At 63.9% G+C, this 26,239-nt stretch overlaps 4 protein-coding genes and 2 non-coding genes across 6 annotated transcripts in view; 5 read left to right on the top strand and 1 right to left on the bottom strand.

Moving 5' to 3' along the window:
• SLC17A7 (solute carrier family 17 member 7) overlaps positions 1-4,257 on the top strand; it is a 32,474-nt gene extending 28,217 nt beyond the window's left edge. The window contains exon 12 of the mRNA XM_075917535.2: positions 1,804-4,257. Coding sequence (XP_075773650.1) covers positions 1,804-2,151 — 348 coding nt within the window. The 3' untranslated portion in view covers positions 2,152-4,257. The remainder of the gene's footprint in view (positions 1-1,803) is intronic.
• Positions 4,258-5,845: 1,588 nt separating this feature from the next.
• Positions 5,846-12,514, top strand: LOC102447655 (trans-1,2-dihydrobenzene-1,2-diol dehydrogenase). Its single transcript, XM_089770110.1, has 7 exons — positions 5,846-6,005; positions 7,612-7,723; positions 8,692-8,855; positions 9,998-10,250; positions 11,669-11,793; positions 11,921-12,071; positions 12,243-12,514. The coding sequence occupies exons 1-7, from the start codon at positions 5,916-5,918 to the stop codon at positions 12,350-12,352; spliced, it is 1,005 nt and encodes a 334-aa protein (XP_089626236.1). The 5' UTR covers positions 5,846-5,915; the 3' UTR covers positions 12,353-12,514.
• Positions 12,515-15,798: 3,284 nt separating this feature from the next.
• Positions 15,799-21,123, top strand: RPL13A (ribosomal protein L13a). The gene is made up of 8 exons (XM_075917616.2): positions 15,799-15,946; positions 16,860-16,932; positions 17,601-17,666; positions 18,751-18,852; positions 19,036-19,121; positions 19,303-19,362; positions 20,105-20,227; positions 20,999-21,123. Exons 1-8 carry the CDS (start codon positions 15,932-15,934, stop codon positions 21,083-21,085), a joined length of 612 nt encoding a protein of 203 aa, XP_075773731.1. The 5' UTR covers positions 15,799-15,931; the 3' UTR covers positions 21,086-21,123.
• Positions 16,998-17,079, top strand: LOC112544735 (small nucleolar RNA Z195/SNORD33/SNORD32 family). Its single transcript, XR_003088073.1, has one exon. It is a non-coding gene; the product is annotated as a small nucleolar RNA Z195/SNORD33/SNORD32 family (small nucleolar RNA).
• On the top strand, positions 19,843-19,927 carry LOC112544734 (small nucleolar RNA Z195/SNORD33/SNORD32 family). Its single transcript, XR_003088072.1, has one exon. It is a non-coding gene; the product is annotated as a small nucleolar RNA Z195/SNORD33/SNORD32 family (small nucleolar RNA).
• Positions 21,124-22,475: 1,352 nt separating the features above from the next.
• Positions 22,476-26,041, bottom strand: LOC142825621 (trans-1,2-dihydrobenzene-1,2-diol dehydrogenase). Its single transcript, XM_075917615.2, has 7 exons — positions 25,823-26,041; positions 25,258-25,369; positions 24,636-24,799; positions 23,722-23,974; positions 23,303-23,427; positions 22,939-23,089; positions 22,476-22,690 (listed from the first exon to the last, which is right to left on the bottom strand). The coding sequence occupies exons 1-7, from the start codon at positions 25,910-25,912 to the stop codon at positions 22,578-22,580; spliced, it is 1,008 nt and encodes a 335-aa protein (XP_075773730.2). The 5' UTR covers positions 25,913-26,041; the 3' UTR covers positions 22,476-22,577.
• Positions 26,042-26,239: the final 198 nt, after the last annotated feature.

Here is a 26,239-nt window from a genome sequence, read left to right as displayed (position 1 = left end):
TGTGGGGGCAGGGCAGGGGGGCTGTGAGGTGGGAGTGAGGGGCGCCGGCAGGGCTGGGGGGGCAGGGCAGGGGGGCTGTGAGGTGGGAGTGAGGGGCGCCGGCAGGGTTGGGGGGGCAGGGCAGGGGGGCTGTGAGGTGGGAGTGAGGGGCGCCGGCAGGGTTGGGGGGGCAGGGCAGGGGGCTGTGAGGTGGGAGTGAGGGGCGCGGCAGGGCTGGGGGGGCAGGGCAGGGGAGCTGTGAGGTGGGAGTGAGGGGCGCCGGCAGGGCTGGGTGGGCAGGGCAGGGGGGCTGTGAGGTGGGAGTGAGGGGCGCCGGCAGGGCTGGGTGGGCAGGGCAGGGGGGCCGTGAGGTGGGAGTGAGGGGCGCCGGCAGGGCTGGGGGGGCAGGGCAGGGGGGCCGTGAGGTGGGAGTGAGGGGCGCCGGCAGGGTTGTGGGGGCAGGGCAGGGGGGCCGTGAGGTGGGAGTGAGGGGCGCCGGCAGGGTTGTGGGGGCAGGGAAGGGGGGCTGTGAGGTGGGAGTGAGGGGCGCCGGCAGGGCTGGGGGGGCAGGGCAGGGGGGCCGTGAGGTGGGAGTGAGGGGCGCCGGCAGGGCTGGGGGGGGCAGGGCAGGGGGGCCGTGAGGTGGGAGTGAGGGGTGCCGGCAGGGCTGGGGGGGCAGGGCAGGGGGGCTGTGAGGTGGGAGTGAGGGGTGCCGGCAGGGCTGGGGGGGCAGGGCAGGGGGGCTGTGAGGTGGGAGTGAGGGGCGCCGGCAGGGCTGGGGGGGCAGGGCAGGGGGGCTGTGAGGTGGGAGTGAGGGGCGCCGGCAGGGCTGGGGGGGGCAGGGCAGGGGGGCTGTGAGGTGGGAGTGAGGGGCGCCGGCAGGGTTGTGGGGGCAGGGCAGGGGGGCTGTGAGGTGGGAGTGAGGGGCGCCGGCAGGGTTGTGGGGGCAGGGCAGGGGGGCTGTGAGGTGGGAGTGAGGGGCGCGGCAGGGCTGGGGGGGGCAGGGCAGGGGGGCTGTGAGGTGGGAGTGAGGGGCGCCGGCAGGGCTGGGGGGGCAGGGCAGGGGGGCTGTGAGGTGGGAGTGAGGGGCGCGGCAGGGCTGGGGGGGGCAGGGCAGGGGGGCTGTGAGGTGGGAGTGAGGGGCGCCGGCAGGGCTGGGGGGGCAGGGCAGGGGGGCTGTGAGGTGGGAGTGAGGGGTGCCGGCAGGGTTGTGGGGGCAGGGCAGGGGGGCCGTGAGGTGGGAGTGAGGGGCGCCGGCAGGGTTGTGGGGGCAGGGCAGGGGGGCTGTGAGGTGGGAGTGAGGGGCGCCGGCAGGGCTGGGGGGGCAGGGCAGGGGGGCTGTGAGGTGGGAGTGAGGGGTGCCAGCAGGGCTGGGGGGGCAGGGCAGGGGGGCCGTGAGGTGGGAGTGAGGGGTGCCGGCAGGGCTGGGGGGGCAGGGCAGGGGGGCCGTGAGGTGGGAGTGAGGGGCGCCGGCAGGGCTGGGGGGGCAGGGCAGGGGGGCTGTGAGGTGGGAGTGAGGGGCGCCGGCAGGGCTGGGGGGGTAGGGCAGGGGGGCTGTGAGGTGGGAGTGAGGGGCGCCGGCAGGGCTGGGGGGGCAGGGCAGGGGGGCTGTGAGGTGGGAGTGAGGGGCGCCGGCAGTGCTGAGGGGTGTATGTGCAAATTGTGCGCATGGAGGGGGGACACTCCGGAGCCTGGTGTCTGGAGGTTGCTGATCTCGCCCCCCCAGATCCAGGTCCAAAGGTTAAAGAGGAAGGGAAATAAAATATTAATTCATCTTTTTCCTTTGCCCCCCACTCCCCCATTCCCTGCTTTGGCTCCACCCAGACCCGGGAGGAGTGGCAGTACGTCTTCCTGATCGCCTCCCTGGTGCACTACGGGGGCGTCCTGTTCTACGGGATCTTCGCCTCGGGCGAGAAGCAGCCCTGGGCCGAGCCGGAGGAGACCAGCCTGGAGAAATGCGGCTTCATCCACGAGGATGAGCTGGCCGACGAGGAGGACGAGGCCGCCCGGGGGGCCGGCGACGGGGGAGGGGGCGGCTACGGGGCCACCAAAAGCACCAGCTTTGCCAATGGGGGCTGGGTGGCCGACTGGGACAAGAAGGAGGAGTTTGTGCAGGAGCCCGGCAAGGACACCTACATGTACGGGGCACCGGGGGACAGGGACCTGTCCTAAGGGGCCTCCCCCCGGGCACCTTTGCATTGGTACAGTCCAGGGGGGTGGGGCTGAACTTCACCACACCCCCAGTGTCCCTCCCCCACTGCATTGGTACAGTCCAGAGGGGTGTGACCACAGTTGGACACACCCCCCCTTTTATGTTGGTATAGTCCAGAGAGATGGGGCTGAGGTTGCCCATGCCCCCATCCCCTCGCTGCATTGGTACAATCCAGCAAGGTGAGAGGATGGGGCTGAGCTAAGCCATACATATCCCCCCTCCCCCAGTGCCATTTCTTTGGTACAGTCCAGCTGGGTGACGGGGTGGGATATGTCTTGGCCATAGCCACCCTGTGGAGGCCCTTCCCAAATCCCCTACTGCATTGGTAGGATCCAGAGGGTTGAGCCTGAATTAGGCCACACCCCTGTGCAATAGACCACAGCCCCTTTCATTCATTGGTGGGATCCAGGAGGGCAAAGGGGTGGAGCTGAGTCAGGCCACACCCCCATGGGTTCTGCTCCATTGGTACAATCCGAGGGGGTGGAGCTGATACCAAGGTGGCCCCACCCCTCCAAAAGCCAAGCCCAACACTCTACCCCTCTGGACACCACCACTTGGTATGGTGCTGAGCTTAGTGACCACCCCCCCGGGCCACTGGCACTAGTATGGCCCATTGGGGGGGGGGGGCATAGGAGTTAGACCTTTGACCCAGAGGTTGGAAGGTTTTGACCTTTAATCCTCAGATTCTGTGGGGGTGACGGGGCACTACCTGACCTTGACTCTGGAAGACCTTTGACCTCAAGCCAGCTGTTGTTTGACCTTTGACCTTAGGACTCAATCGTGGGCACAAATTGACCTTGAGGTTGTCAGTGCTTGACCTTTGCCCTTGAACTTCCCTCATGCCACATCCCTCCCCGCCCATCAGGCCTGTGGGGCAGCACTAGTTCCAGTGGGTGGAGGGATGAAGGGATGTTCCAAGCCCTGAGCCCAAAGTTCAAAAAACTACATGGCAAATGATGGTTTCCAAACACCCCAAGTGTTCCAATTGGCGGTTTCAAGATTCTCCGAGCTGCCCACCCTGGTGGCTCCCGGATACCCTGCACTTTACGGCCAGCGGTTCCCAGCCACCCCTGGCGCCTCTCAGGAGGTGGTTTCCATGTGGCCCTGCACATCCGCGATGATGGTTTCAAGCTGCTCCATGCATTCGGGCTGGTAGGTTCGATGCCCCACACGCTGTAGGTGACGGGTCTGAGACACTCCACATGCTCTAGCTGACAGTTTCAAGTTACCCTGCACTTTTTTAAATGATGGTTTCGAGTTACCCCACACAGCTTCAGCCAGCAGTTTCAAAGTGCCCTGTACATCCTAGCAGGCATCCAGTCAGGCTGCTCAATCCTATTCTAGCTGGTAGTTTCAGGGAACCCTGCACCATGCAACTGCTGGTGTCAAGCTGCCCTGAATGTTCTAGCTTGCTGGGTCACAGCTGCTGCATTTCACTTCTCCTGGGTGCAGTATTTTCCAACTGCCTTCAATACTTCAGCGGGCAGCTTCCAGTCACCCCACCTGCTCAAGCCAGTGGTTTCAAGTCACTCCAACCTCACCAGCTGGCAGTTTCAAGTCACCCCTTGCTAGCCAACCAACAGTTCCAAATCAGATCACCCCATCCAGCTGGCAGTTTCAAGTCATCCAGGACATGCTCAGCCCAGGGCTTCTACCCAGTCTGCACCCTCTAGTTGGTGGCTTCATGCCTCCCCACAGCCAACCCTTTCTATGTGACAGTTTCAAGTCCCCCCTTGGATTTTCTCAAGCCATGTAGACACCCCCACCATTGGTTCGGCCCTGGCACCACCCAGTTCCTCCCAGTTAGGGGCAGGCACTGATGGTGTGAGACAAGGGATACCCGGAAAGGTGGGGGGAAGCCGAGCCTCTGTCCCCGTCCGCACCCTACAGCTCCGGCGTTGGATGGTCTGTCAGGCGTTGACTCTGTACGTGTCTCCCCTGCTGGAAGAGCCCGATTCTTGTGTAAATATATAAATATAAAACATCCATGGGACCGAGAGCCAGGCCGGCGCCTGTGAGAGCTTCCTTCCTGCGCCGTGACTGGCGGCACCGGGCAGCGCATTGGCCCTCTGTCCATCCCCAAGGACCTGTCTGTCCATCCACCTCCATACGCCTCCTGTCTGTCCATCCACCTCCATACGCCTCCTGTCTGACCATCCACCTCCATACGCCTCCTCTGTCTGTCCATCCACCTCCATACGCCTCCTGTCTGTCCATCCACCTCCATACGCCTCCTGTCTGACCATCCACCTCCATACGCCTCCTGTCTGCCCATCCACCTCCATATGCCTCCTCTGTCTGTCCATCCACCTCCATACACCTCCTGTCTGTCCATCCACCTCCATACGCCTCCTGTCTGTCCATCCACCTCCATACGCCTCCTGTCTGACCATCCACCTCCATACGCCTCTTCTGTCTGTCCATCCACCTCCATACGCCTCCTGTCTGTCCATCCACCTCCATACGTCTCCTGTCTGACCATCCACCTCCATACGCCTCCTGTCTGTCCATCCACCTCCATACGCCTCCTGTCTGACCATCCACCTCCATACGCCTCCTCTGTCTGTCCATCCACCTCCATACGCCTCCTGTCTGTCCATCCACCTCCATACGTCTCCTGTCTGACCATCCACCTCCATACGCCTCCTGTCTGTCCATCCACCTTCATACGCCTCCTGTCTGTCCATCCACCTCCATACGCCCCCCTCGCCTCCCCAGACACCCCCCATGTCCTGTCTCTCGTTGGTGCTGTCAACGAAAGGTGCCCCCAGGGGGCGCTGTGGTGCTGGGGTGGATCGGGTGGGGGAGGGAAGATGCGGTTCCTCTTGTGGCCAGTGGGGGCGCCATGGAGCCTATCTCCCGGCTCAGCTGACTGGGGGGGGGGGGCTGCAAATTCACCATGGCCATCTGCCCCCCCAAGCACTGCAGGTGCCCCTCACTCCCTCCCCGAAGCCCTGCCCCTCCCAGTGCTCCTCACTCCCGTCCCCCCAGCCCTGCCGGTGCCCCTCACTCCCACCCCCCAGACCTGCAGGTGCCCCTCACTCCCGCCCCGCAGCCCCTGCCCACCCATGAAAAGCAGTTTGCCGCTGCGGGGTGTGTGTGGGGGGGCTGCTCGGAGGCAGGTGATGGGGGGGAGCGCTCGGCACGTGCACTGAGCAGATGCCCCGGGATTGGGCTGGGGCCAGAAACAGCCAGCTGGTCCGGGAATTAACTGGGGGGGGGGTATGAACATCCATCATCAGCCCCTCCCGCCCTACGAGCAGCCCCCCGCAGCCCCTGGGGTCCCGCGGAGGTTCCCCCAGCAAACTGCCCCGCCTTCAGCAACAGCACAGACGGGGCAAGATGAGGGGGGCAGCTCGGGGAGGGGGGAGGGGGCTCATGGTTAGAGCGGGGGGGGGGGGACTGGTAGCCTGGACCTCTGGGTTCGCCCCCTGGTTGCTATGGAGACAACTATTTGCCCCCCCTTTCTCCTAGCTCCGCTGTCCCCAAAAAGTTGGGTTGGGCGGGGGGAGGTGCAGACCTCGGGGCCGGGTCAGAGCCGGGCGGAGAACCCAGGAGTCCGGGCTCCCAGCTAGACCCCTGCCCCCCTCCGCCATCAAGCCGGGGGCGGGGCGGGGGAGGACCCAGCTGTCTGGGGGCGGGGCTCTCGGAGTGAACCTTTACCCCCAGCGCCGCGGGATCTGTCCTGCTCCGCGCGTGGGGGGACCGAACCGGACCCAGCGCCATGGCCACCCGCTGGGGCATCTGCTCGGCCGGCAGGATCAGCCACGACTTCCTGGTGGCCCTGCGGACCCTGCCGGCCACGGAGCATCAGGTGGGGCTGGGGAGCAGGTGCAGGAATCCTGGGGTCTGTCCCTGGCTCAGGGAGGGTTGTGGGGCTAGTGGTTGGAGCTGGGAGCCAGGCAGGGTTGTGGGGGCTAGTGGTTGGAGCTGGGAGTCAGGCAGGGTTGTGGGGGCTAGTGGTTGGAGCTGGGAGCCAGGGAGGGTTGTGGGGGCTAGTGGTTGGAGCTGAGAGCCAGGGAGGGTTGTGGGGGCTAGTGGTTGGAGCTGGGAGTCAGGCAGGGTTGTGTGGGCTAGTGGTTGGAGCTGGGAGCCAGGGAGGATTGTGGGGGCTAGTGGTTGGAGCTGGGAGCCAGGGAGGATTGTGGGGGCTAGTGGTTGGAGCTGGAAGCCAGGCAGGGTTGTGGGGGCTAGTGGTTGGAGCTGGGAGCCAGGCAGGGTTGTGGGGCTAGTGGTTGGAGCTGGGAGCCAGGCAGGGTTGTGGGAGCTAGTGGTTGGAGCTGGGAGCCAGGCAGGGTTGTGGGGGCTAGTGGTTGGAGCTGGGAGCCAGGCAGGGTTGTGGGGGCTAGTGGTTGGAGCTGGGAGCCAGGCAGGGTTGTGGGGGCTAGTGGTTGGAGCTGGGAGCCAGGCAGGGTAGTGTGGGCTAGTGGTTGGAGCTGGGAGCCAGGGAGGATTGTGGGGGCTAGTGGTTGGAGCTGGGAGCCAGGCAGGGTTGTGTGGGCTAGTGGTTGGAGCTGGGAGCCAGGCAGGGTTGTGTGGGCTAGTGGTTGGAGCTGGGAGCCAGGGAGGATTGTGGGGGCTAGTGGTTGGAGCTGGAAGCCAGGCAGGGTTGTGGGGGCTAGTGGTTGGAGCTGGAAGCCAGGCAGGGTTGTGGGGACTAGTGGTTGGAGCTGGGAGCCAGGCAGGGTTGTGGGGACTAGTGGTTGGAGCTGGGAGCCAGGCAGGGTTGTGGGGGCTAGTGGTTGGAGCTGGGAGCCAGGCAGGGTTGTGGGGGCTAGTGGTTGGAGCTGGGAGCCAGGCAGGGTTGTGGGGGCTAGTGGTTGGAGCTGGGAGCCAGGCAGTGTTGTGGGGGCTAGTGGTTGGAGCTGGGAACCAGGGAGGGTTGTGGGGGCTAGTGGTTGGAGCTGGGAGCCAGGCAGGGTTGTGGGGGTTAGTGGTTAGAGGGGGAAATCTGGGAGCTAGGAGTCCTGGGGTCTCTCTCTGGATGAGGGAGGGAACTGGGGGCTAGTGGTTAGAGCAGGATGGGCTGGGAGTCAGGTAGGGGAGCAGACACTAATAATTTGAGTGGCGGGGAGGGGGGGAATTGGAAGCCAGGAGTCCTGGGGTTAGAGCGGATGAGGGGGCTGGGAGGGAGGGGAGTGGAGGCTAGTGGCTAGAGGGGAGCCAGGGACGGGAGTGGGGGCTCGTTGTTAGAGCAGGGGGGGAGTGAAGGCTAGTGGACAGAGTGGGTGGGGGGGGGCGAATCTGGGAGCCAGGAGTCCTGGGGTTTCTCCCTGGCTCAGGGAGGAGTGCGGGGGCTAGTGGTTGGAGCTGGGGAAGGCAGCACTCCTGGGTTCTTTGCTCCGTACTCGCTATCTAAGGGGGGCTGGATGGGGGGCTCCTGGGTGTCTCGCTCCCCCTTTCATCCTTGCTCCCCCCAGGCCGTAGCCATCGCCGCCCGTGATCTGACCCGGGCTCAGGAATACGCCGAGAAACACGGGATCCCCCGAGCCTACGGGAGCTACGAGGAGCTGGCCCAGGACCCCGACGTGGGTGAGCTGCCCAGAGACCCTGGGGGCGCCGGCTCCCACCCGGCCCCAGAGCAGGGCCCGGCTGGCTCAGGGGGGCGGGGAATGGGGCAATGCCCGGCTGGCTCAGGGGGGCGGGGAATGGGGCAGGGCCCAGCTGGCTCAGGGGGGCGGGGAATGGGACAGGGCCCGGCTGGCTCAGGGGGGCGGGGAATGGGGCAATGCCCGGCTGGCTCAGGGGGGCGGGGAATGGGGCAATGCCCGGCTGGCTCAGGGGGGCAGGGAATGGGGCAGGGCCCGGCTGGCTCAGGGGGGCAGGGAATGGGGCAGGGCCCGGCTGGCTCAGGGGGGCGGGGAATGGGGCAATGCCCGGCTGGCTCAGGGGGGCGGGGAATGGGGCAGGGCCCGGCTGGCTCAGGGGGGCGGGGAATGGGGCAGGGCCCGGCTGGCTCAGGGGGGTGGGGAATGGGGCAATGCCCGGCTGGCTCAGGGGGGCGGGGAATGGGGCAATGCCCGGCTGGCTCAGGGGGGCGGGGAATGGGGCAATGCCCGGCTGGCTCAGGGGGGCGGGGAATGGGGCAGGGCCCGGCTGGCTCAGGGGGGCAGGGAATGAGGCAGGGCCCGGCTTGCTCAGGGGGGCAGGGAATGGGGCAATGCCCGGCTGGCTCAGGGGGGCGGGGAATGGGACAGGGCCCAGCTGGCTTAGGGGGGCGGGGAATGGGGCAATGCCCGGCTGGCTCAGGGGGCAGGGAATGGGGCCCCTGTTCCCTGGGGGCAGTGCGTGAGCCCAGCGATATGGTTGGGGCAGGCTGAGACCCCCCTACCTGAGGGTGCTGATCTGGGAAGGGTGAAAAGCAGCGCGAGGGGCGACTGGAGCAGGACACCTGGGTTCTCTCCCTGGCTCTGGGAGGAGAGTGGGGCCCAGTGGTTACAGGGGGGAGCCGGGAGCCAGGACTCCTGGGTTCCATCCCCCCTTCCCACCTCCCCTGGCAGACGTGGTCTACGTAGGGGTCATCCACCCGCAGCACCTGCCCGTGGGGCGGCTCTTCCTGGAGGCCGGGAAGCCGGTGCTGCTGGAGAAGCCGCTGGGCATGAACGCGGTGGAGGTGAGAGAGCTGGCGCAGGTGGCACAGAGCCGGGGGGTCTTCCTGATGGAGGTGAGTGACCCCAAACACACTTCCTGTTGGGCCCCCGCTAGGGTTGCCAGATGGTTGAAACAAAAATACTGAACCCCCACTCCCCACACACACACCAAAAAAATCCACCGGGAAAAATTCTGTTGAAGAAAAAAAAAAGTGGGGAGGGCGACCAAAAAATAAATAAAAATAAAACAGCATGTCTGCTTTAAGAGTGAGTGCAGGGATAGGAACAGGGGAGCCATTTTGTGCCTGCAACCTTGCAGAACCAGGTAAGCAGGGGGGCTGGGGTCGGGGGGCTGGGGGGGCTGGGAGCCGGGGAGGCTGGGTGCTGACTGTTTGTAGGGTTGCTAGGTGCCCGGCATTTTCCCCTCCTGGCCAGAGAAAGAATCAGAAAATACCCGACATTTTTTACCGGACAGGAGGCGAAAATACCAGACTGTCCGGGTGAATACCGGACACCTGGCAACCCTAGCCCCCGCCCCTCCCATTCCCTGCAGCCCAGCGCCTCCTACTGCCCCCCACAGCCCAGTGCCCCCTGCTGGGCCCCCGCCCCCACTCCTCCCAGCCCAATACCCCCAGTCGCAGGAGGAGGGGTACAAAAGTGAGAAGCAAAAAAAAAAAAAACCCACCCCACAAAAAACCACATTCTCCTCGCCTACCAGAGCCAGGGGCGGCGGGAGGGGGGGGGGGGGCAGGTTAGCAGATTGTTGTGGCCCCCCGGCTCTGCAGTGGGGCTGAGTGTGTGGGAGGGGCTGCGGGGAATCGGACTTGGGGTGTGGGGTCTGGGCAGGAGGGAGGGGGCAGGGCTGAGGGGGATGTGATGCAGAAGCAGACTGGATGGGAGGCAGGGTGCAGGAGCAGAGTGGGGGGGTGTGCAGAGTCTGGGCAGGAGGGGAGCCCCAGGGCTGGAGGGCCAGCTCCCCCACTGCTGGGGAGAGCCCCGAGCCTCTGGGGCTGGGTCCAGGCATGCTGGGGGCCGGATCCGGCCCCTGGTCCGTACGTTCCCCACCCTTGTTTTGTTTGCTCTTTACCCTGCGCGAGTGAGCTGGCTGGGGAGCAGCAGGGAGCGGGCGAACCGGGGAGTCTCCAGACGGGTCGGCCCCGTTGGGCCCCTGCCTGGCCCCGGGCCCCAGCACCCTCTTCTCTGTGTCCCCTCCCAGGCCTACTGGACCCGCTTCTTCCCAGCCTCCGAGCGGCTCTACTCCTTGCTCTCCCAGGGGGCGCTCGGGGAGCTGAAGATGGTGAGGATTGATTTTGGGGCTCCCCTCCTGGAGTGCCCCCGGGTGGTGCAGAAGGAGCTGGGAGGCGGGGCCTTGCTGGACCTCGGCTGCTACTGCGTCCACTTCGCCACCATGGCCTTCGGGGGAGAGAAACCGGAGTCTGTCCTCGCCTCGGGCTTCCTCCTCCCCACCAGTAACGGGCTGTAGGGCGCGGGTTGTGGGGGGCAGCGGTGGGGTGGGAATGAGGGGCCCTGACAGGGGCTACGGGTCAGGAGTGAGGAGTAGTGGCAGGGCTGTGGGGGGCAGCGGTGGGGTGGGAGTGAGGGGCACCGACAGGGCTTGGGGGGCAGGGGATGCAGGTTGGATGGGAGGAGCACCAGCAGGGCTGGGCTTGGGAGGCAGGGGATGCAGGTCGGGCGGGAGGGGCACCAGCAGGGAAGGGCTGAGCTGGTAGGGGCTGCGGGGTGGGAGGGAGGGGCACCGACAGGGCTTGGGAGGCAGGGGATGCAGGTCGGGCGGGAGGGGCACCAGCAGGGCTGGGCTGAGCTGGTAAGGGCTGCGGGGTGGGAGGGAGGGGCACCGACAGGGTTTGGGGGGCAGGGGATGCAGGTCGGGTGGGAGGGGCACCAGCAGGGATGGGCTGAGCTGGTAGGGGCTGCAGGCGGGAGGGAGGGGCACCGACAGGGTTTGGGGGGCAGGGGATGCAGGTCGGGCGGGAGGGGCACCAGCAGGGAAGGGCTGAGCTGTCAGGGACTGTGGGATGGGAGGGAGGGGCACCGACAGGGTTTGGGGGGCAGGGGATGCAGGTCGGACGGGAGGGGCACCAGCAGGGCTGGGCTGAGCTGGTAGGGGCTTCAGGGGGGAGGGAGGGGCACCGACAGGGCTTGGGGGGCAGGGGATGCAGGTCGGGCGGGAGGGGCACCAGCAGGGAAGGGCTGAGCTGTCAGGGGCTGTGGGGTGGGAGGGAGGGGCACCGACAGGGCTTGGGGGGCAGGGGATGCAGGTCGGGCGGGAGGGGCACCAGCAGGGATGGGCTGAGCTGGTAGGGGCTGCGGGGTGGGAGGGAGGGGCACCGACAGGGCTTGGGGGGCAGGGGATGCAGGTCGGGCGGGAGGGGCACCAGCAGGGATGGGCTGAGCTGGTAGGGGCTGCAGGCGGGAGGGAGGGGCACCGACAGGGTTTGGGGGGCAGGGGATGCAGGTCGGGCGGGAGGGGCACCAGCAGGGCTGGGCTGAGCTGGTAGGGGCTGCAGGCGGGAGGGAGGGGCACCGACAGGGCTTGGGGGGCAGGGGATGCAGGTCGGGTGGGAGGGGCACCAGCAGGGATGGGCTGGGCTGGTAGGGGCTGTGGGCTGGGAAGGAGGGGCCCCGGCAGGGCTTGGGGGGCAGGGGATGCAGGTCGGGCAGGAGGGGCACCAGCAGGGATGGGCTGGGCTGGTAGGGGCTGCGGGGTGGGAGGGAGGGGCACCGACAGGGCTTGGGGGGCAGGGGATGCAGGTCGGGCGGGAGGGGCACCAGCAGGGCTGGGCTGAGCTGTCAGGGGCTGTGGGTCGGCAGAGGGGCCCCGGCAGGGCTGGGTGTGGGCTGCCCTCCTGCTCTCTCTCCTTCCCAGGCGCCGATGAGACGGAGTCCATTATCTTGAACTACCGGGGGAAGCGCCAGGCCGTGCTTACCTGCTCCATTGCGGCCCGGCTGCCCAACCAGGCAGCCCTCAGCGGCACAAGGGGCATCATCCAGGTGCTTGCGGGCGGGGGTGGGGTGGCAGAGCTGAGGCATGCGGCGGGGAGGGGTCTCTGCCGTGGGGTGCAGAACCCAGGCATCCTGCCTCCCAGGCTCTAACCCCCCGGATTGTGTCTCCCTGCAGCTGCCGTCTCAGATGTGGAGCCCGACGGAGCTGGTGGTGAACGGGCAGCGGGAGACGTTCCCCCTGCCGCCCCCCTCCCAGCCCCTCAACTTCGCTAATAGCACGGGGCTGCGCTACGAGGCCCAGCACGTGCGCCAGTGTTTGCTCCAAGGTAACTCGTGAGGGGGCACTGCTGGGGCGGGGAGGAGTTTGCAGCCCCCAGCGTATCCAGCGGGGGGCCCTGCTGTGTGGAAGCTCATAGCACCTAGCATCCAGCCAGGGCACCGCTGGGGGGAAGCTCGCAGCACCTCCTAGACTGACCCTTCTTTTTCCCCCCCCCCAGGGCTGAAGGAGAGCCCTGTCATGAGCCTGGCTCACTCCGAGCTGGTGGCCTCTATCATGGACGAGGTACGGCAGCAGCTGGGGGTGACGTACGCCCAGGACAGGGCCTGACTCGCATTTCCTCTTGTAAGCCCTGTTGACAACCCCAGATCTTTGGATGCGATTTCATCCGGGGCTGATCAACCTACTAGCGTGGCAGTACCGGCCCTAGACAGTTGTAGGGCACCGGGCGACATAGCTCTGAAATGAACACATTAAATGGATTTAAAACTGGCTGGCTGATGGTTCTCAAAGTGCACTTGTAAACGGGGAAGCACCGTCACGTGGGGGGGGAGGGGTTTCCTGGGGGGGTCCAGCTGGGGTGGGTGGTCGTGGGCCCTGAGCAAGTTAAGTTTTATCAAAGACCTGAAAGGAACCATAGCGTCCGCCCCGACACCGTTTAGCACTGGAGGGAAAGCTGGATGTGTCTGCCTTGACCACCGTGCGGCTCTCATGGAGCAAAACCCAGGCCTGTTGCAAGGCTGGGGGGAGGGATACCTCAGAGTTTAAGCATTGACTTGCTAAACCCATGGTTGTGAGTTCAATCCTCAAGGGGGCTGTTTAGGGATCTAGGGCCAATCTGTCAGGGATAGTATTTGGTCCTGCTATGAGTGTAGGGGACTCCAGTTCCATGACGTAGGTATATCTCCATCTATTATTAAGGCTGGTGCATGTAAACACACAGGCAAGGTTTGCAGGGGGAGAGCTTTGAGAGGCAGGAATTTTTTTTTTTTTTTTGCACAATCATACAGATACAGCATGGCACATGAAACCACGCCAGGGACATCGGGAGGAACCTTGTATTGGTACATTTTATTCTTGATAAGCAAAAATTCCAGATACAGCCATAAAACTGTTAACTACAGTCCATATATAGTTTTGCAACATCCTGGCTATGTCTAGACTGGTATGATTTTCCGCAAATGCTTTTAACAGAAAAGTTTTTCCATTAAAAGCATTTGCGGAAATGCGCGTCTAGATTGCGGAAAAGCGTCCATGCCAATCTAGACATGCTTTTGCGCAAAAAAGCCCCGATTGCCATTTTAGCCTTCGGGGCTTTTTGGCGGAAAACAGTACTGTGCTGTCTACACTGGCCCTCTTGCGCAAATGATTTGTGCAAGAGGGCTTTTGCCCGAACGGGAGCAGCACAGTATTTCCGCAAGAAGCACTGATTTCTTACAGTAGGAAGTCAGCGTTCTTGCGGAAATTCAAGCGGCCAGTGTAGACAGCTGGCAAGTTTTTCTGAAAAAGCAGCTGATTTTGTGGACAAACTTGCCAGTCTAGACACAGCCCCTGAGTAGCAGGATGTACCCAGAACAGGGGCATTGTGCACTGTAGGTATCTTAGCCGACACATCATCAATTGGTAAATATTAGAATGACCAAGTCTCGCTTTACTATAAAATGGGCTTCGTAAGAAGAATCGATGGGAGGGATATAATTTTTTTTTAAAAGACAATCTTTCTAAAAGCGCACCAAAAGAGTAAACCCAGAGGCTGCGTCTAGACTGGCATGATTTTCCACAAATGCTTTTAACGGAAAAGTTTTCCGTTAAAAGCATTTTCGGAAAAGAGCATCTAGATTGGCACGGACGCTTTTCCACAAAAGCACTTTTTGTGGAAAAGCGTCCATGCCAATCTAGACGCGGTTTTGCTCAAGAAAGCCCTGATCGCCATTTTCGCCATCGGGGCTTTTTTGCGCAAAACAGTTTTTACCTGTCTACACTGGCCCTCTTGTGCAAAAGCATCTGCGCAAGAGGGCTTATCCCTGAGCGGGAGCAGCATAGCATTTCCACAAGAACACTGACACTCTTACATGAGATCGTCAGTGTCCTTATGCAAATTCAAGCGGCCAGGGTAGACAGCTGGCAAGTTTTTCCGCAAAAGCAGGTGCTTTTGTGGAAAAACTTGCCAGTCTAGATGCAGCCACTGTTTTCAGCTACCAGTTGAGGAGAAAGATTGGGTGGCTAACAGTTCGCAACTACCTTAAGTTGTGTGTGTGTATATAATTTTGTCTTTTTGGTCTTAAATATAGTGTGTTTCTGCTGCTAAAAACTCTGAGGTTCTTGCCCGCCTGGTGCTCGGGGGACAGTAGCAAAGTGCCGCCCATCCCAGCCCCGGGGGCAGCTTTGCTTCCAACCCGGTACCCTGGGGGCTCAGCCTCACCTTGTACCTGGCACCAGCCTGGTCCTGCGTGGTGCAGACCATCAGGTGGATGGTGCCCCCACGGCCAGGCTATCTGCCCAGAGAGAGCAGTGCCCGGGCACCCTTGGCCCGGCCCCGCAGGCGGGCAGCAACCAACCGTCCTCCCTCCCTGCCCACCTGGGATTCTGCTGCTCTCCCGGCGGCTCCTGCGGTCAGGCCGGGGGTAGAGCGGCGGCAAGAGGCAGCGGCAGAGGACGCCTGCTGTGTGGGCCACAGCAGCAGCTCCTCCCCGGGAGTGGAGCCGCACCATGCGACACTGAGCCAGGTGGCAGAGCACGCCTGCAGGAGCTGGTGGGGGTGGCCGCGTTGGCGCATGCGCAGGAGCGACAAGTTGAAAATAGGGTTGCCAGATACCTTCACAAAAAATCCCGAACAGGCAGGGAAAAATCGGTTGACCAAAAAAAAAAAGAGGTTGCTGTGCCTTTAAATTACCATGCTCCTTGCTCTCCCCCCTCCCCAGGCCTCCCAGAGGACGACGGCCTTCCATCCAAGGAAAATAGAAAATACCAGACATTTTCCATGTCCAGTATTCTCTGGGTTTTTTTTACCAGATGGAAGGCCAAAATACCAAACTGTCCGGACGAAAACCGGACACCTGGCAACCCTAATTGACAATCCCATGATAGACAGACAAGAATGGTAGCCACTTAATAGACAGATTGTCTAATAATAAAGAAGAATGTAGTTAAGTCTTTCTGGAGTGTCCTGGTTTCCCTCGGATCTAAAATAAATTGAACCACAGGCCAAGCAGATCTGTTTAATTTACATTCAAGTGTATTAAAAGAAAAGAGCCTCAACACTGCCAAATTAAGGGGAATAAGAAAAGCCAAAAAGGAGTTGGAAGAACAGCTCGCCAAAACCTCCAAAGCTACGTCTACACTGGCATGATCTTGCGCAAGAACTCTTCCAGATGAGAGCGTCTACACCGGCATGTGCGTTTGCACAAGAGATGTGCGTTTGCACGAGAGCATCCGGGCCAGTGCAGACGCTCTCTTGCCAGTTTAACCATCGGGCTTTCTTGCACAAGTAATTTCTGTCGCCTGGCTACACTGGCCTCTTGTGCAAGAACAGTTGTGCGAGGGGGCTTGTTCCTGCTGATTTCACACATTAGAACGTCCGTGTCCTTGCACGAGAACCCCCCCCCCCCAGTGTTTGTGCACGATCGCGCCAGTGTGGACGCAGCCGAAAGGTAACAGCACGGACCGGAAGCAGGGAGCGGGGCTACTTCGGCCACTTCCGGGGCCCGCCCCTGCCTGGGACTCTGCTAGCCCTCCGCCCGAGGGCCTGGATTGCGTCACTTCCGGCCTCTCTGCCCTTAACGGCGGCGCCGGCGCCGCCTTCACGTCTGCCCGCGTGCGCGCTCACTTCCGCCCCTGCGCGCCCCGCGCCGGACGGGGAGACCCCGCGGCGTGCGCGAGGCGGAGCCTCTTTCCCGGCGGCCGGCGAGCATGGCGGAGCTCAAGGTGCGCGCGGGGACCGGGACCCCCCTCCCGGCCCCGCCCCCCCGGGACCCCCCGCCCCCCCGTGAGGGCAGGGAGCGCGAGAGAGGCCTCGTGGGCGGGGGGGCGTGTGGGGGGGTTAGGAGGGATGCGGGAGAGGCGGGGGGGTGGGGGGTGGGGCGCTGGGGGCAGGTGGGGGGCTAGGAGGAGGGGGCAGCTGCGGGGGTGGGAGGCTGGGAGGGGTGTGGGGGGGTGGGCAGCTGGGGGGCTCTGTGGGGATGAAGGTCTGGGGGGGTGGGGGCAGCTGGGGGGCTCTGTGGGGATGAAGGTCTGGGGGGGTGGGGGCAGCTGGGGGGCTCTGTGGGGATGAAGATCTGGGGGGGTGGGGGCAGCTGGGGGGCTCTGTGGGGATGAAGGTCTGGGGGGGTGGGGGCAGCTGGGGGGCTCTGTGGGGATGAAGGTCTGGGGGGGTGGGGGCAGCTGGGGGGCTCTGTGGGGATGAAGATCTGGGGGGGTGGGGGCAGCTGGGGGTTAGGGGGGTGCGCAGGAGCGCTCTGTGGGGATGAAGATCGGGGGGGGGGGCTGAGACCTGGGGCTGGGGCCAGGGCAGGGGTTTGGCCAAGGGCTGTAGTGTCGGGGGGGGGGGGGGGGCAATTCGAGACCCATCAGGAACGGGATGGGTGGCTGAAGCGGGACCCCTCCCCCATGGGTAGGAAACCTATTGCCAGCCCTCTCCCTTGGGGGATCCTAGTGGTGATGGGGGTGAGGAGTCACACCCCCGCCCCCAGGCAGGGGCTTTCCCTAGAGCCAGCTGCTGGTGCCCCGTATGAGTTTTCCCCTTTCCCCTGTAGCCAGCCTGTGAGGTGAGACCTGGACCCCCCCATAGCTGTGACCCTACTGTCCCACATTCACCCTTTCTCTCCCCCCCCCCCGCCAGGTTCTGGTCATCGATGGGCGCGGCCACCTCTTGGGGCGCCTGGCAGCCATCGTGGCCAAACAGGTCCTGCTGGGTGAGTATCGCTGGGGGGCCCCCCCAGGCCTGGAAATACCCCCCACACCTGGGCCCTGCACCCCTGAGGTCTGTGATGATGCTGTCTCGGTGCTCGAGTGTCACAGCCATGAGAGCGCCCGATCCATGCACTACCATCTGAGACCGCTACCCGGGGGGCCAGGGCGCCTGGGTTCTACCCCTTTGGGAAGGGAGTGGGGTCTAGTGGTTAGAATAGGGATCTGGGAGGCTGGATTTGCTAAGGGTGCCTCTCCCTGGCCATGCTGTTAAACCGTCCAGTCTCCTCTGCCTCTCTCCTGACACCCAGGCCTTAAGTCCATGGTGATGAGCCCTGCAGGTCTGCGGCTGCCGTGCATGTCGGTATCCGCAGCTCAGTTTGCTCAGACAGGTGTGGATGCAAATTTTGTATCCAACAGGTCTCCAGAGCCGGGCTCAATGCAGGAGCAGAGTAGGTTTGCAGCCCTGAATCATCCTCTCCCCCAGGGCCCTGCTCGGCTGCTAGCCCCTGGGGTTGGACCCTGAGCTCATGAGCTGAGCGGCTTTGTCCTAGTCCCCTGTGCCCCCCAAGTCTCTGACCACGCAGAGCGGGGTGCCCCGTACTTCCTGGGCCCCAGGCTGGCTCCGCAGTGCTCCCCAAATGGCTACGGTCCCTCTCTGACTTCCTCCCAGGGCGCAAGGTGGTGGTGGTGAGATGCGAGGGCATCAACATCTCCGGAAACTTCTACCGCAACAAACGTGAGTGTCTCTGCCGGGCCGGGGAGCCAGGACTCCTGAGCTCTCTTGGAAGGGGCTGGGGCGTAGTGCGTAGAGCTGGGAGCCAGGACTCCTGGGTCCTTTTCCGGTCGCCATTTCCCTTGCCAGTTGCCTAGTGCCAGTCCCTCTCTGCTCTGTCTGTTGCGGGCACAGAGCGCATCCCAGAAAGGGGGCAGTGGGTGGGAGGCGCCTTCCCTGTGGTTGCATGGGTATTGGTTTAGCACCGGGTGCTGTATGGATGCCCCCAGCACTGCACAGACCCAGGCAGAGACGGCCCCTGTCCTGACCAGCTCACAAGCCCTCTCCCACATCAGGGAGCCGTGGGGCCGATTCTCTGGCACTGCTCTGTCCGAAGCCTGGTGGGACGCTGGGGTGGCACCTTGTCTCTCGGAGCCGGCTGCTGCAGCTTGGGTCTGACCTCAGGGCAGTCGGCATCCCCCTGTGCTCCCCGCAGCAGATCTTCCGGTTCCTGGGGGGCCCTGCACCCAACTCTCTCAGCCAGCATGAAACCCTGGGGCGAGGTTATTGGTGCACAGGGACACAGTGTAGAACAGAGCTGGTTAGCACAGAGGACAGGAGCCTTCAGTAAGTCTGTCGGGGGGGCGGGGCAGGGAACCCAGAGCCCAGGCTCTGGCCTTCCCCCTGCACCCCTAGCCAGCCAAGCCTGACTCACTTCCAGCTGCCTGGCTGTCCCCACACCTGTTGCTGCTTCTCCGTTGCTGGGGCTGAAAGTTACCTGGTCACGCCCTCCTGGGGCTTCAGTTCCAAAGGGCCAGCTGTAGCCAGCATGCAGGCAGCTGGAGTGTGCTTCCCCACCCCCAACACACCCTTACTCCTGCCACCTAGCCACGGGTGCAATCCAGAGGGAAACTGAGGCACCCACCATATTCCCGTGGAAAAATCCCAACTTCGTCACAATCCCCGAGGGTGGGAGGGGAAACCGAGGCCGGGGGGGGGGGGGGGGGCTGCCTCCCCTGCCCTCGGTCGCAGAGCTGGGCTATCTGGGAGAATGGCTGCCCCGGCTCGCCCTGGGGTGTGGCCTGACCCTGCTCCGCTCTCGTTCTAGTGAAGTACCTGGCTTTCCTTCGCAAGCGCATGAACACCAACCCGTCCCGTGGGCCCTACCACTTCCGCGCCCCCAGCCGCATCTTCTGGCGCACGGTGCGAGGTAAGCCCCGGGGCCGTACGGGGGCGGGGGGAGCAGCTACAGGGCACCCTGGTGGCACCCATGACTCATTCCTTATAGTCTGATGGGGGAGGTACCTAGAGCTCCCTTCCATGGAGCCTGGGGGGCAGAGCCCCACAGTGCGGGGTGCCCCGGCCTGCTCCCAGCAGCTGCTGTTCCTTGCAGGGATGCTTCCCCACAAGACCAAGCGAGGCCAGGCTGCCTTGGAGAGGCTGAAAGTCTTTGATGGGATCCCACCGCCGTACGACAAGGTAAGGGGGCCCTGGGGGCCGTGTGGGGAATGGTGGGTCTTTTGTCTATGATGCTCTATCTACCTACATTGTTTGATGCTGGGTGAGAAAAACCTGTACCCTGAGACACCCCAGCCCTGCTCCTCTTCCCCCCACCCCCGTTTCCATCCCCCTAACGCACTCCTCTCTCCTGCCTGCACAGAGGAAACGGATGGTGGTGCCCGCTGCTCTGAAAGTCGTACGCCTGAAGCCAACACGCAAGGTACGTCCCTCCCAGAGCCCCTTTCCGCACCGGAAGGGGCAGGAAGTTGGATTCTGACAGACGGCTGTGCTGTCATGAGGCAGGTAGTTCCACAGCTTGAACAAAGGACTCTTCAAAGGCAAAACTTAGGTGTCATTAACCCGTGGGACTAACTGCCAATGGTAGCAGGCCATGGCCAACTCCAAGGCAGTAAATTCATTTGCCAGTTGCGTTAACCAGGGGAACTGCCTGCCACATGATACTGGTGCTTAGTTTGTCAGAGGTTCATTAGGCAGCAGGGTGTTAACCTATGGAGCTTATTGCTGCGTGATGCCTTGGACTGATGTCACATGGCAGCTAGTGACCAAGCCAAGGAACCACCTTGTATAGTCTGTGTTCAGTGCAAGTTGCCTGATGGTTCCTGTGCTGTCGGTCCAGCGATGCCCTGGCCATGCCTGCCAGTGGCCGTACTGTACCCTGTGTTGGCAACTGGCACCTCGGGCGGTCTGTGATGATGCTAATTTACTTGTTTTCGAGTCTCACGACCATGAGACAGCATCCTACATGCACTACCATCTGAGACCACCGTGGGGCGCTGCACGACCTGGCTCGCCTTGGATCCCATGGGAAGGGGGTTGGGGGGCGGGACTGGGGAGCTCGGTTGGATCCCTGGCTCTGGGAGAGGGAGTGGAGGCTGGTGGGTAGGGCTGGGAGCCAGGACTCCTCAGGTCTGTCCTGACCGGTCTCCCCCCTCCCCCCGCAGTTCGCCTTTTTGGGACGCTTGGCCCATGAGGTGGGCTGGAAATACCAGGCCATCACCGCCACGCTGGAGGAGAAACGCAAGGAGAAATCCAAGCTGCATTACAACAAGAAGAAGAAGCTGATGGTGAGCAATCCTGGATGTCGTTGGGCCTTGCACGGCCCCCGTGGGGGAGCTGCCAGCAGGAGGGGGGGAGGTATAACCAGCTCCGTGCACCGCCCCTGAAGCAGCCGCATCTGCCCGCTGGCTATGGGCTTCCTGCATGAGCAGCCCTCATGCCCTGCCCCAGAGGAGTTGTCTCGCCATTGGGTGAGAGGTCCCCCAGATCCTCAGCCCTGGAACCCCACCCCAGAGGTGGCTGCATCCTTCGTTCCCTGCCATCTGCCTGTAGAGCTTATTTCAGTGGGGTCGGGGTGCACTGCAGTCGGTCAAACAGAAGCTCTGTGTCCCCCTCCCTGGTGTGTGTGGTGGGGGGAGGCTGGGCGTGCAGAGCATGGCCCATACAAAGCGTCCCGGGGCCCTGGTAGGCCAGCCCCAAGCTGGTTCTGGACTGGGTGGAACTGCCCCTGTGCACCCTCCCTCCCCCATCTGAGCTAGGGATGTAAAATCCTGGTTCATCGGCTAACAGGTTTAACTGGTTAATCGATTTAATTGGGATGGGGGAGCCCTGTGCACTTCAGGCTGGCTTCTGGGCCTCTTCCCCCTTCCCTCCCCCCTGTACACACAGGCTGCTCTAGGGTGACCAGTTCACCTTCAGACTAGGGATAGGAACGGGTGAGTGTGTGGGGCAGGGCTGAGCATTCGAATCAGGCCATATCCAGTGTGGGGCCAGGGCCCTGTTACCAGGGATGTCCCCTGAATCTTGGTCTGACGCCTCCGCCTGGACGTGTCTTGCAGAAACTGCAGAAGCAGGCAGAGAAGAACGTGGAAGGCAAGATCGCCCGCTACACGGCCGTGCTGAAGCAGTACGGTGTCTTGGTCTGAGCCTGTGACCTCAATAAAACTAGTCCCCTCGACTTCCACCCAGCCCCTCTCTGTGTCTCGGGGCCCGGCTTTTATTTCTAACTGCAGTCTCTAGCCTCCAGCGGCTGGTCCTTAGCGTTGGATCCCCTCCCGCTTCCGGCTGCTCTGGTTTTCAGGAGGGCTGCAGGTCTCGGGGGCATGTGCCTTCCCCTTCCTGCCCCGGCAGCCCCAGGCACTGTGGGTTTGAGAGCGCTGCAGGGGCGTGTTCAAGGCCATCTCCCCTGTGGGGCTGTAACTCCAGTGCACTGGGCGCTTCCCTGCAGGCGAACCACCTTGAGCACTCACCAGCCGTGAGTTGAGGAGACGGCTGCTATGCAGCGGCTTGGGCCTATCTTGTTATAGCTCCTTGGCCTGGCTCGTCTGACCTCCTGTGTGACAGGGCCCTGGGGCTGCCTGCAGTGGGCCTGTACAGGGACTGCTGGGGGGTGGCTCCTGTGCCCCTTCTCTTCTGCGCAGCCTCCCTAACACTTTTCCACTCAGAATTTGTCTTCATCAGCTGGGGACTGGCAGCGGGGGAGTCCCATGTGGAAATTTTTGATGTAATGTGGATGCTGCTCTCTTCTCTCCCCACCCCCCACCCCTGCCCTGGGCTTAGCTCCACCCCAGGCCTGACACCTCACTGTCAGGCCGGTTTTCTGAGCCTTGCCTCATCCCTGCTCGGATACGTCGTTCCCAGGCGTTGCCTCGGCTGGGGAGTTCAGTGTGGGCTGGCTCTCCCCTCTGCCCCTTCCCTGCTACTCCCCCCTACCGCTCCTCTGCTCAGCTGGGTTGTGTGTGCGGTGAAATGACCCCCTGCGCCCCCGCCGCTGCTGTCTGTGTCCTTGGCCCCCAGCCCTCCTGCGGTGGGGGAAATAATTTCCTGGTGTGCCTATATCCTAGGGCTGTCGGAGGTGCCCTGGGTAACCGTGACCAGGGTGCCTGTTGGTCAGTGGTCTTGGTTAAACGCTTCCAATTTTTAGTGGTTGCGCGGTTCCCTGATGGAACAACTCACCAGACCGGCTCTTACCGCTGGAGGCAGCGTGGGGTGTAAGGGGGCTGGAATTTCAGTGGGGCACCGGGCACCGAATGTGGGGCAGGGTGGGGGGCTGCGAACGAGGGACTTCCCCTGCCTGACTCACCCACAGGCTTCCAGCCACTGGCTCAAGCTGATGATTAGTCGGGGGCAGGAGCAGGCAGGGTACAGGAGCAGCCTGAAGCTTTCCCTTATTTTGGGAGTAGCTACCCCCCTTCTCTGCCCAAACGATTGTGCCCAGCGGGGGCAGTGTTGTCAGGGGCCCTGTATCTGTCCTGGGCCTCCCCCTATTTGGGAGGGTGGGAGAGGGGGCTGGAAGAGAAATGAGACCATCCCAGCTCCATGCAGCAAGCAGCCATGGGGTTGTGTTTATTGTAGCCCCGGCCTTGGGAGCAGACACGCCCGCAGCGCATGCCCCGGCCAGGGTGGGGTCCGTCTCCCTCAGCCCTGCCGGTCCTCGGGGTAGGTCACCCCCAGCTGTCGCCGCACCTCATCCATGATGAAGGCCACCAGCTCGCTGTCAGCCAGGCTCATGATGGGGCTCTCCTTCAGGCCTGGGGGGGAGGGGGAAGAGCTCAGTGGAAGGTGGGGGACACAGCCAGGCTGTGAGCTTCCCCCTGGCAGTGCCCAGCCTGCTGCTGAGAGATGGGAGAGAAACCCCTGGGCCTGAATTCCCTGCCCCGCCCCCCAGGGCTGGGGAGAATCCTGGTTCCCAGTGCCCCACCTCCCCCTCTGCTAACCATTTGACCCTACTCCCCCTCCTAGGGCTGGAGAGAGCCCAGGAGCCTCCCGGCCCCCTCACCTTGCAGCAGGCACTGGCGCACGTGCTGGGCCTCGTAGCGCATGCCGGTGCCGTTGGAGAAGTTGAGGGGCTGGGAGGGGGGCGGCAGGGGGCTGTCGTGGCGCTCGCCGTTCACGAACATGGTGGTGGGGGCGTACCAGGGGGAGGGGAACTGGAGGGGTACAGGGAAGAAAGGGTTAACAGCCCCCCCATGGGATCTGACCCCCCCCTCAAACTGGGGAGAGAACCCAGGTGTCCCCCCTCCCAGCCCCCCGCCCCAACCACTGGACCCCCACTCCCTCCCACACTCCCAACCAGTGTTTCTGGTTCTTCCGCTGGGGCTAGAGGCCAAGGGCTGCCCCCCCCCCGCTCCCTCCCCACTCACTTTGACGTAGCCCTCGGTGCCACAGACGATGGCCTCGCCGGGGACCTCCACCCGCATGGTGCAGGACAGCACGGCCTGGCGGTTGCCTGCGTAGTTCAGCACCATGGCCGCCGTTTCGTCCACACCTGGGGAATGGGGAAACCGCAGCCCTCAGGGGCCCTGCGTGCTGAGCCGCAGCCCCCGCCCTTCCCTGTCCTGCCCCCTGCCCTGCCCCTTCGGGTCTCTAAGCCCACCCCCCCACCGGTGCCTCTGCCCTGCCCCCCACCTCTCTGTGCCTGCCCTGCCCCCTCTCAATCCTGCCCCCCACCCTGCCAGTGCCTTTCACTCCTTCCCCCCACACCTTGCTATTCCCTCCCTCCTGCCCCTTCTCCCTGTCCTGTCCCGTTCTCTTCTCCCCCCTCCCCCCGTGCCCCCATTACCAGTAGGGTAGAGGAAGCCTGAGGCCATGATGGACTCCGGCTTCTCCCCCCCGAAGACCATGCTGGCGAACTGGGCGCAGTAGCAGCCGAGGTCCAGAACGACCCCGCCCCCCAGCTCCTTCTGCACCAGCCGGGGGATGTTCTCCATGGGGTGCCCCACGGCGACGCAGCTTAGCTTCACTTCCCCCAGGGCTCCCTGGGCCAGCAGCTCGCGGAGCTGCTCCGAGAGGGGGAAGAAGCGGGTCCAGAACGCCTGGGGGGAGCAGGGGAGAATCAGTGCTGGGCGTGAGGGGGCGCTCTCCCCTGCCTGGCTGGGCTGCCCCAGGGGATCTCGTGTCAGACCCACAGCGCGTTGGGCCTGCCTCTCCCTTTGACACCCACGACGGGATGGGTCCCTTCGGGGCTGGCTTACGGGTGGGGTCGGCTCCAGCCTGTTGGGGCCTGTCCTGCCCCCCGCAGATCCCATGCAGCCGGCTCTTCCCCGGGGCTAGCACAGCCCCACCCCCAGGTCATCACGGGATGAATCCTCTGGGAATGTGGATGGCCGACATCCGGCACACGGGGTGGTTGGTGGCCTGGCTCAGGGCCACCTCGGCTGGGGAGTTTCTCGGACTCAGCAATTTCCGATCTCCAGGCGGGTGATCTCCAGGCGTGGAGAGGAGGAAATAGGGGACGGGACGCCCCTTCTAAGGGCTGCCCTGCCGGCGCTGGAGGGGGGTCAGCCCCCGCTCCTTTGAGCTCTCAATGTCTCCCCCAGGGGCACTGGGCTGCAGGGAACGGGGCAGGAGGGGGGAGCTGCAGGGGCGCTAGGGAGCAGGCCGAGAGCCCAGCAGGGGGTACAGGGCTGCAGGAAGTGTGTGGGGGAGGGCCCAGCAGAAGGTGTGTCTGTGTGTGTGTATGGGGGGGTCACTCACCTCCATCAGGAAGACCCCCCGGCTCTGTGCCACCTGCGCCAGCTCTCTCACCTCCGCCGCGTTCATGCCCAGCGGCTTCTCCAGCAGCACCGGCTTCCCGGCCTCCAGGAAGAGCCGCCCCACGGGCAGGTGCTGCGGGTGGATGACCCCTACGTAGACCACGTCTGCCAGGGGAGGTGGGAAGAGGGGGTGGAACCCAGGAGTCCTGGCTCCCGGCTCCCCCCTGTAACCACTGGGCCAGCTGGGCATTGCCCCATTCCCTGCCCTCTGAGCCAGCTGGGCCTTGCCCCATTCCCCACCCCCCTGAGCCAGCTGGGCATTGCCCCATTCCCCAGCCCCCTGAACCAGCTGGGCATTGCCCCATTCCCCACCCCCCTGAGCCAGCTGGGCCCTGCCCCATTCCCTGCCCCCCTGAGCCAGCCGGCCCTACCCCATTCCCTGCCCCCCTGAGCCAGCCGGGCCCTACCCCATTCCCTGCCCCTCTGAGCCAGCCGGCCCTACCCCATTCCCTGCCCCCCTGAGCCAGCCGGGCCCTACCCCATTCCCTGCCCCCCTGAGCCAGCTGGGCCCTGCTCTGGGGCCGGGTGGGAGCCGGCGCCCCCAGGGTCTCTGGGCAGCTCACCCACGTCGGGGTCCTGGGCCAGCTCCTCGTAGCTCCCGTAGGCTCGGGGGATCCCGTGTTTCTCAGCGTATTCCTGAGCCCGGGTCAGATCGCGGGCGGCGATGGCCACGGCCTGGGGGGGGGGAAGGATGAAAGGGGGAGCAAGACACCCAGGAGCCCCCCCATCCAGCCCCCCTTAGATAGCGAGTACGGAGCAAAGAACCCAGGAGTGCTGCCTTCCTCAGCTCCAACCACTAGCCCCCGCTCCCCTCCCTGAGCCAGGGAGAAACCCCAGGACTCCTGGCTCCCAGATTCCTCCCGTGCTCCCGCTCAAACCAGTACCCTCTGCTCCCCTCCCTGGCTCCCAGATCCCCCACCCTGCTCTAACCACTAGCTCCTGCTCCCTTCCCCAGCTCCCAGCCTCCCCTCCGTGCTCTGACCACTAGCCCACACTCCCCTCCCCAGACCCCCTTCTCTGCTCTCACCACCCCCCTCCCTGGCTCCCCAGCTCTAACCACCAACCCTCACTCCCTTCCCTGAGCCAGGGACAGACCCCAGGATTCCTGCACCTGCTCCCCAGCCCCACCTGATGCTCTGTGGCCGGCAGGGTCCGCAGGGCCACCAGGAAGTCGTGGCTGATCCTGCCGGCCGAGCAGATGCCCCAGCGGGTGGCCATGGTGTTGGGGGGACCGGTCTGTGGGTGGCTGCTGGCTCTGAAGAGGCTGCGGCTGCGGCTGCTCCCAGGCTGGTGTATGACAGAGCCAGCGGAGCAGCTGTTCGGGGTGAGGGTGCCTGGGGCGGGGTAGCACTCCCTTGGCACGGGGCTCCTACGGGATGAGGGAGGAGGCTCCCTCCTCCCTCCAGGGCGTGGGGGCCGGGGATGGGTTGATCGCTGCTCATTTCTGTCTCCTTCATCGCCCCCCCCAGGTCCGCCCCGAGCCAGGGTGATTCCCTGCGTGAGGGGGAGGGGCACTGGGATTGTGGGGTACAAGTGGTTTGGGGG

This window comes from Pelodiscus sinensis, chromosome 18 (assembly GCF_052426305.1).
Source record: "Pelodiscus sinensis isolate ZL-2025 chromosome 18, ASM5242630v1, whole genome shotgun sequence".
NCBI classification, from domain to species: Eukaryota; Metazoa; Chordata; order Testudines; family Trionychidae; genus Pelodiscus; species Pelodiscus sinensis.
This window is presented reverse-complemented; position numbering and strand designations above follow the sequence as displayed.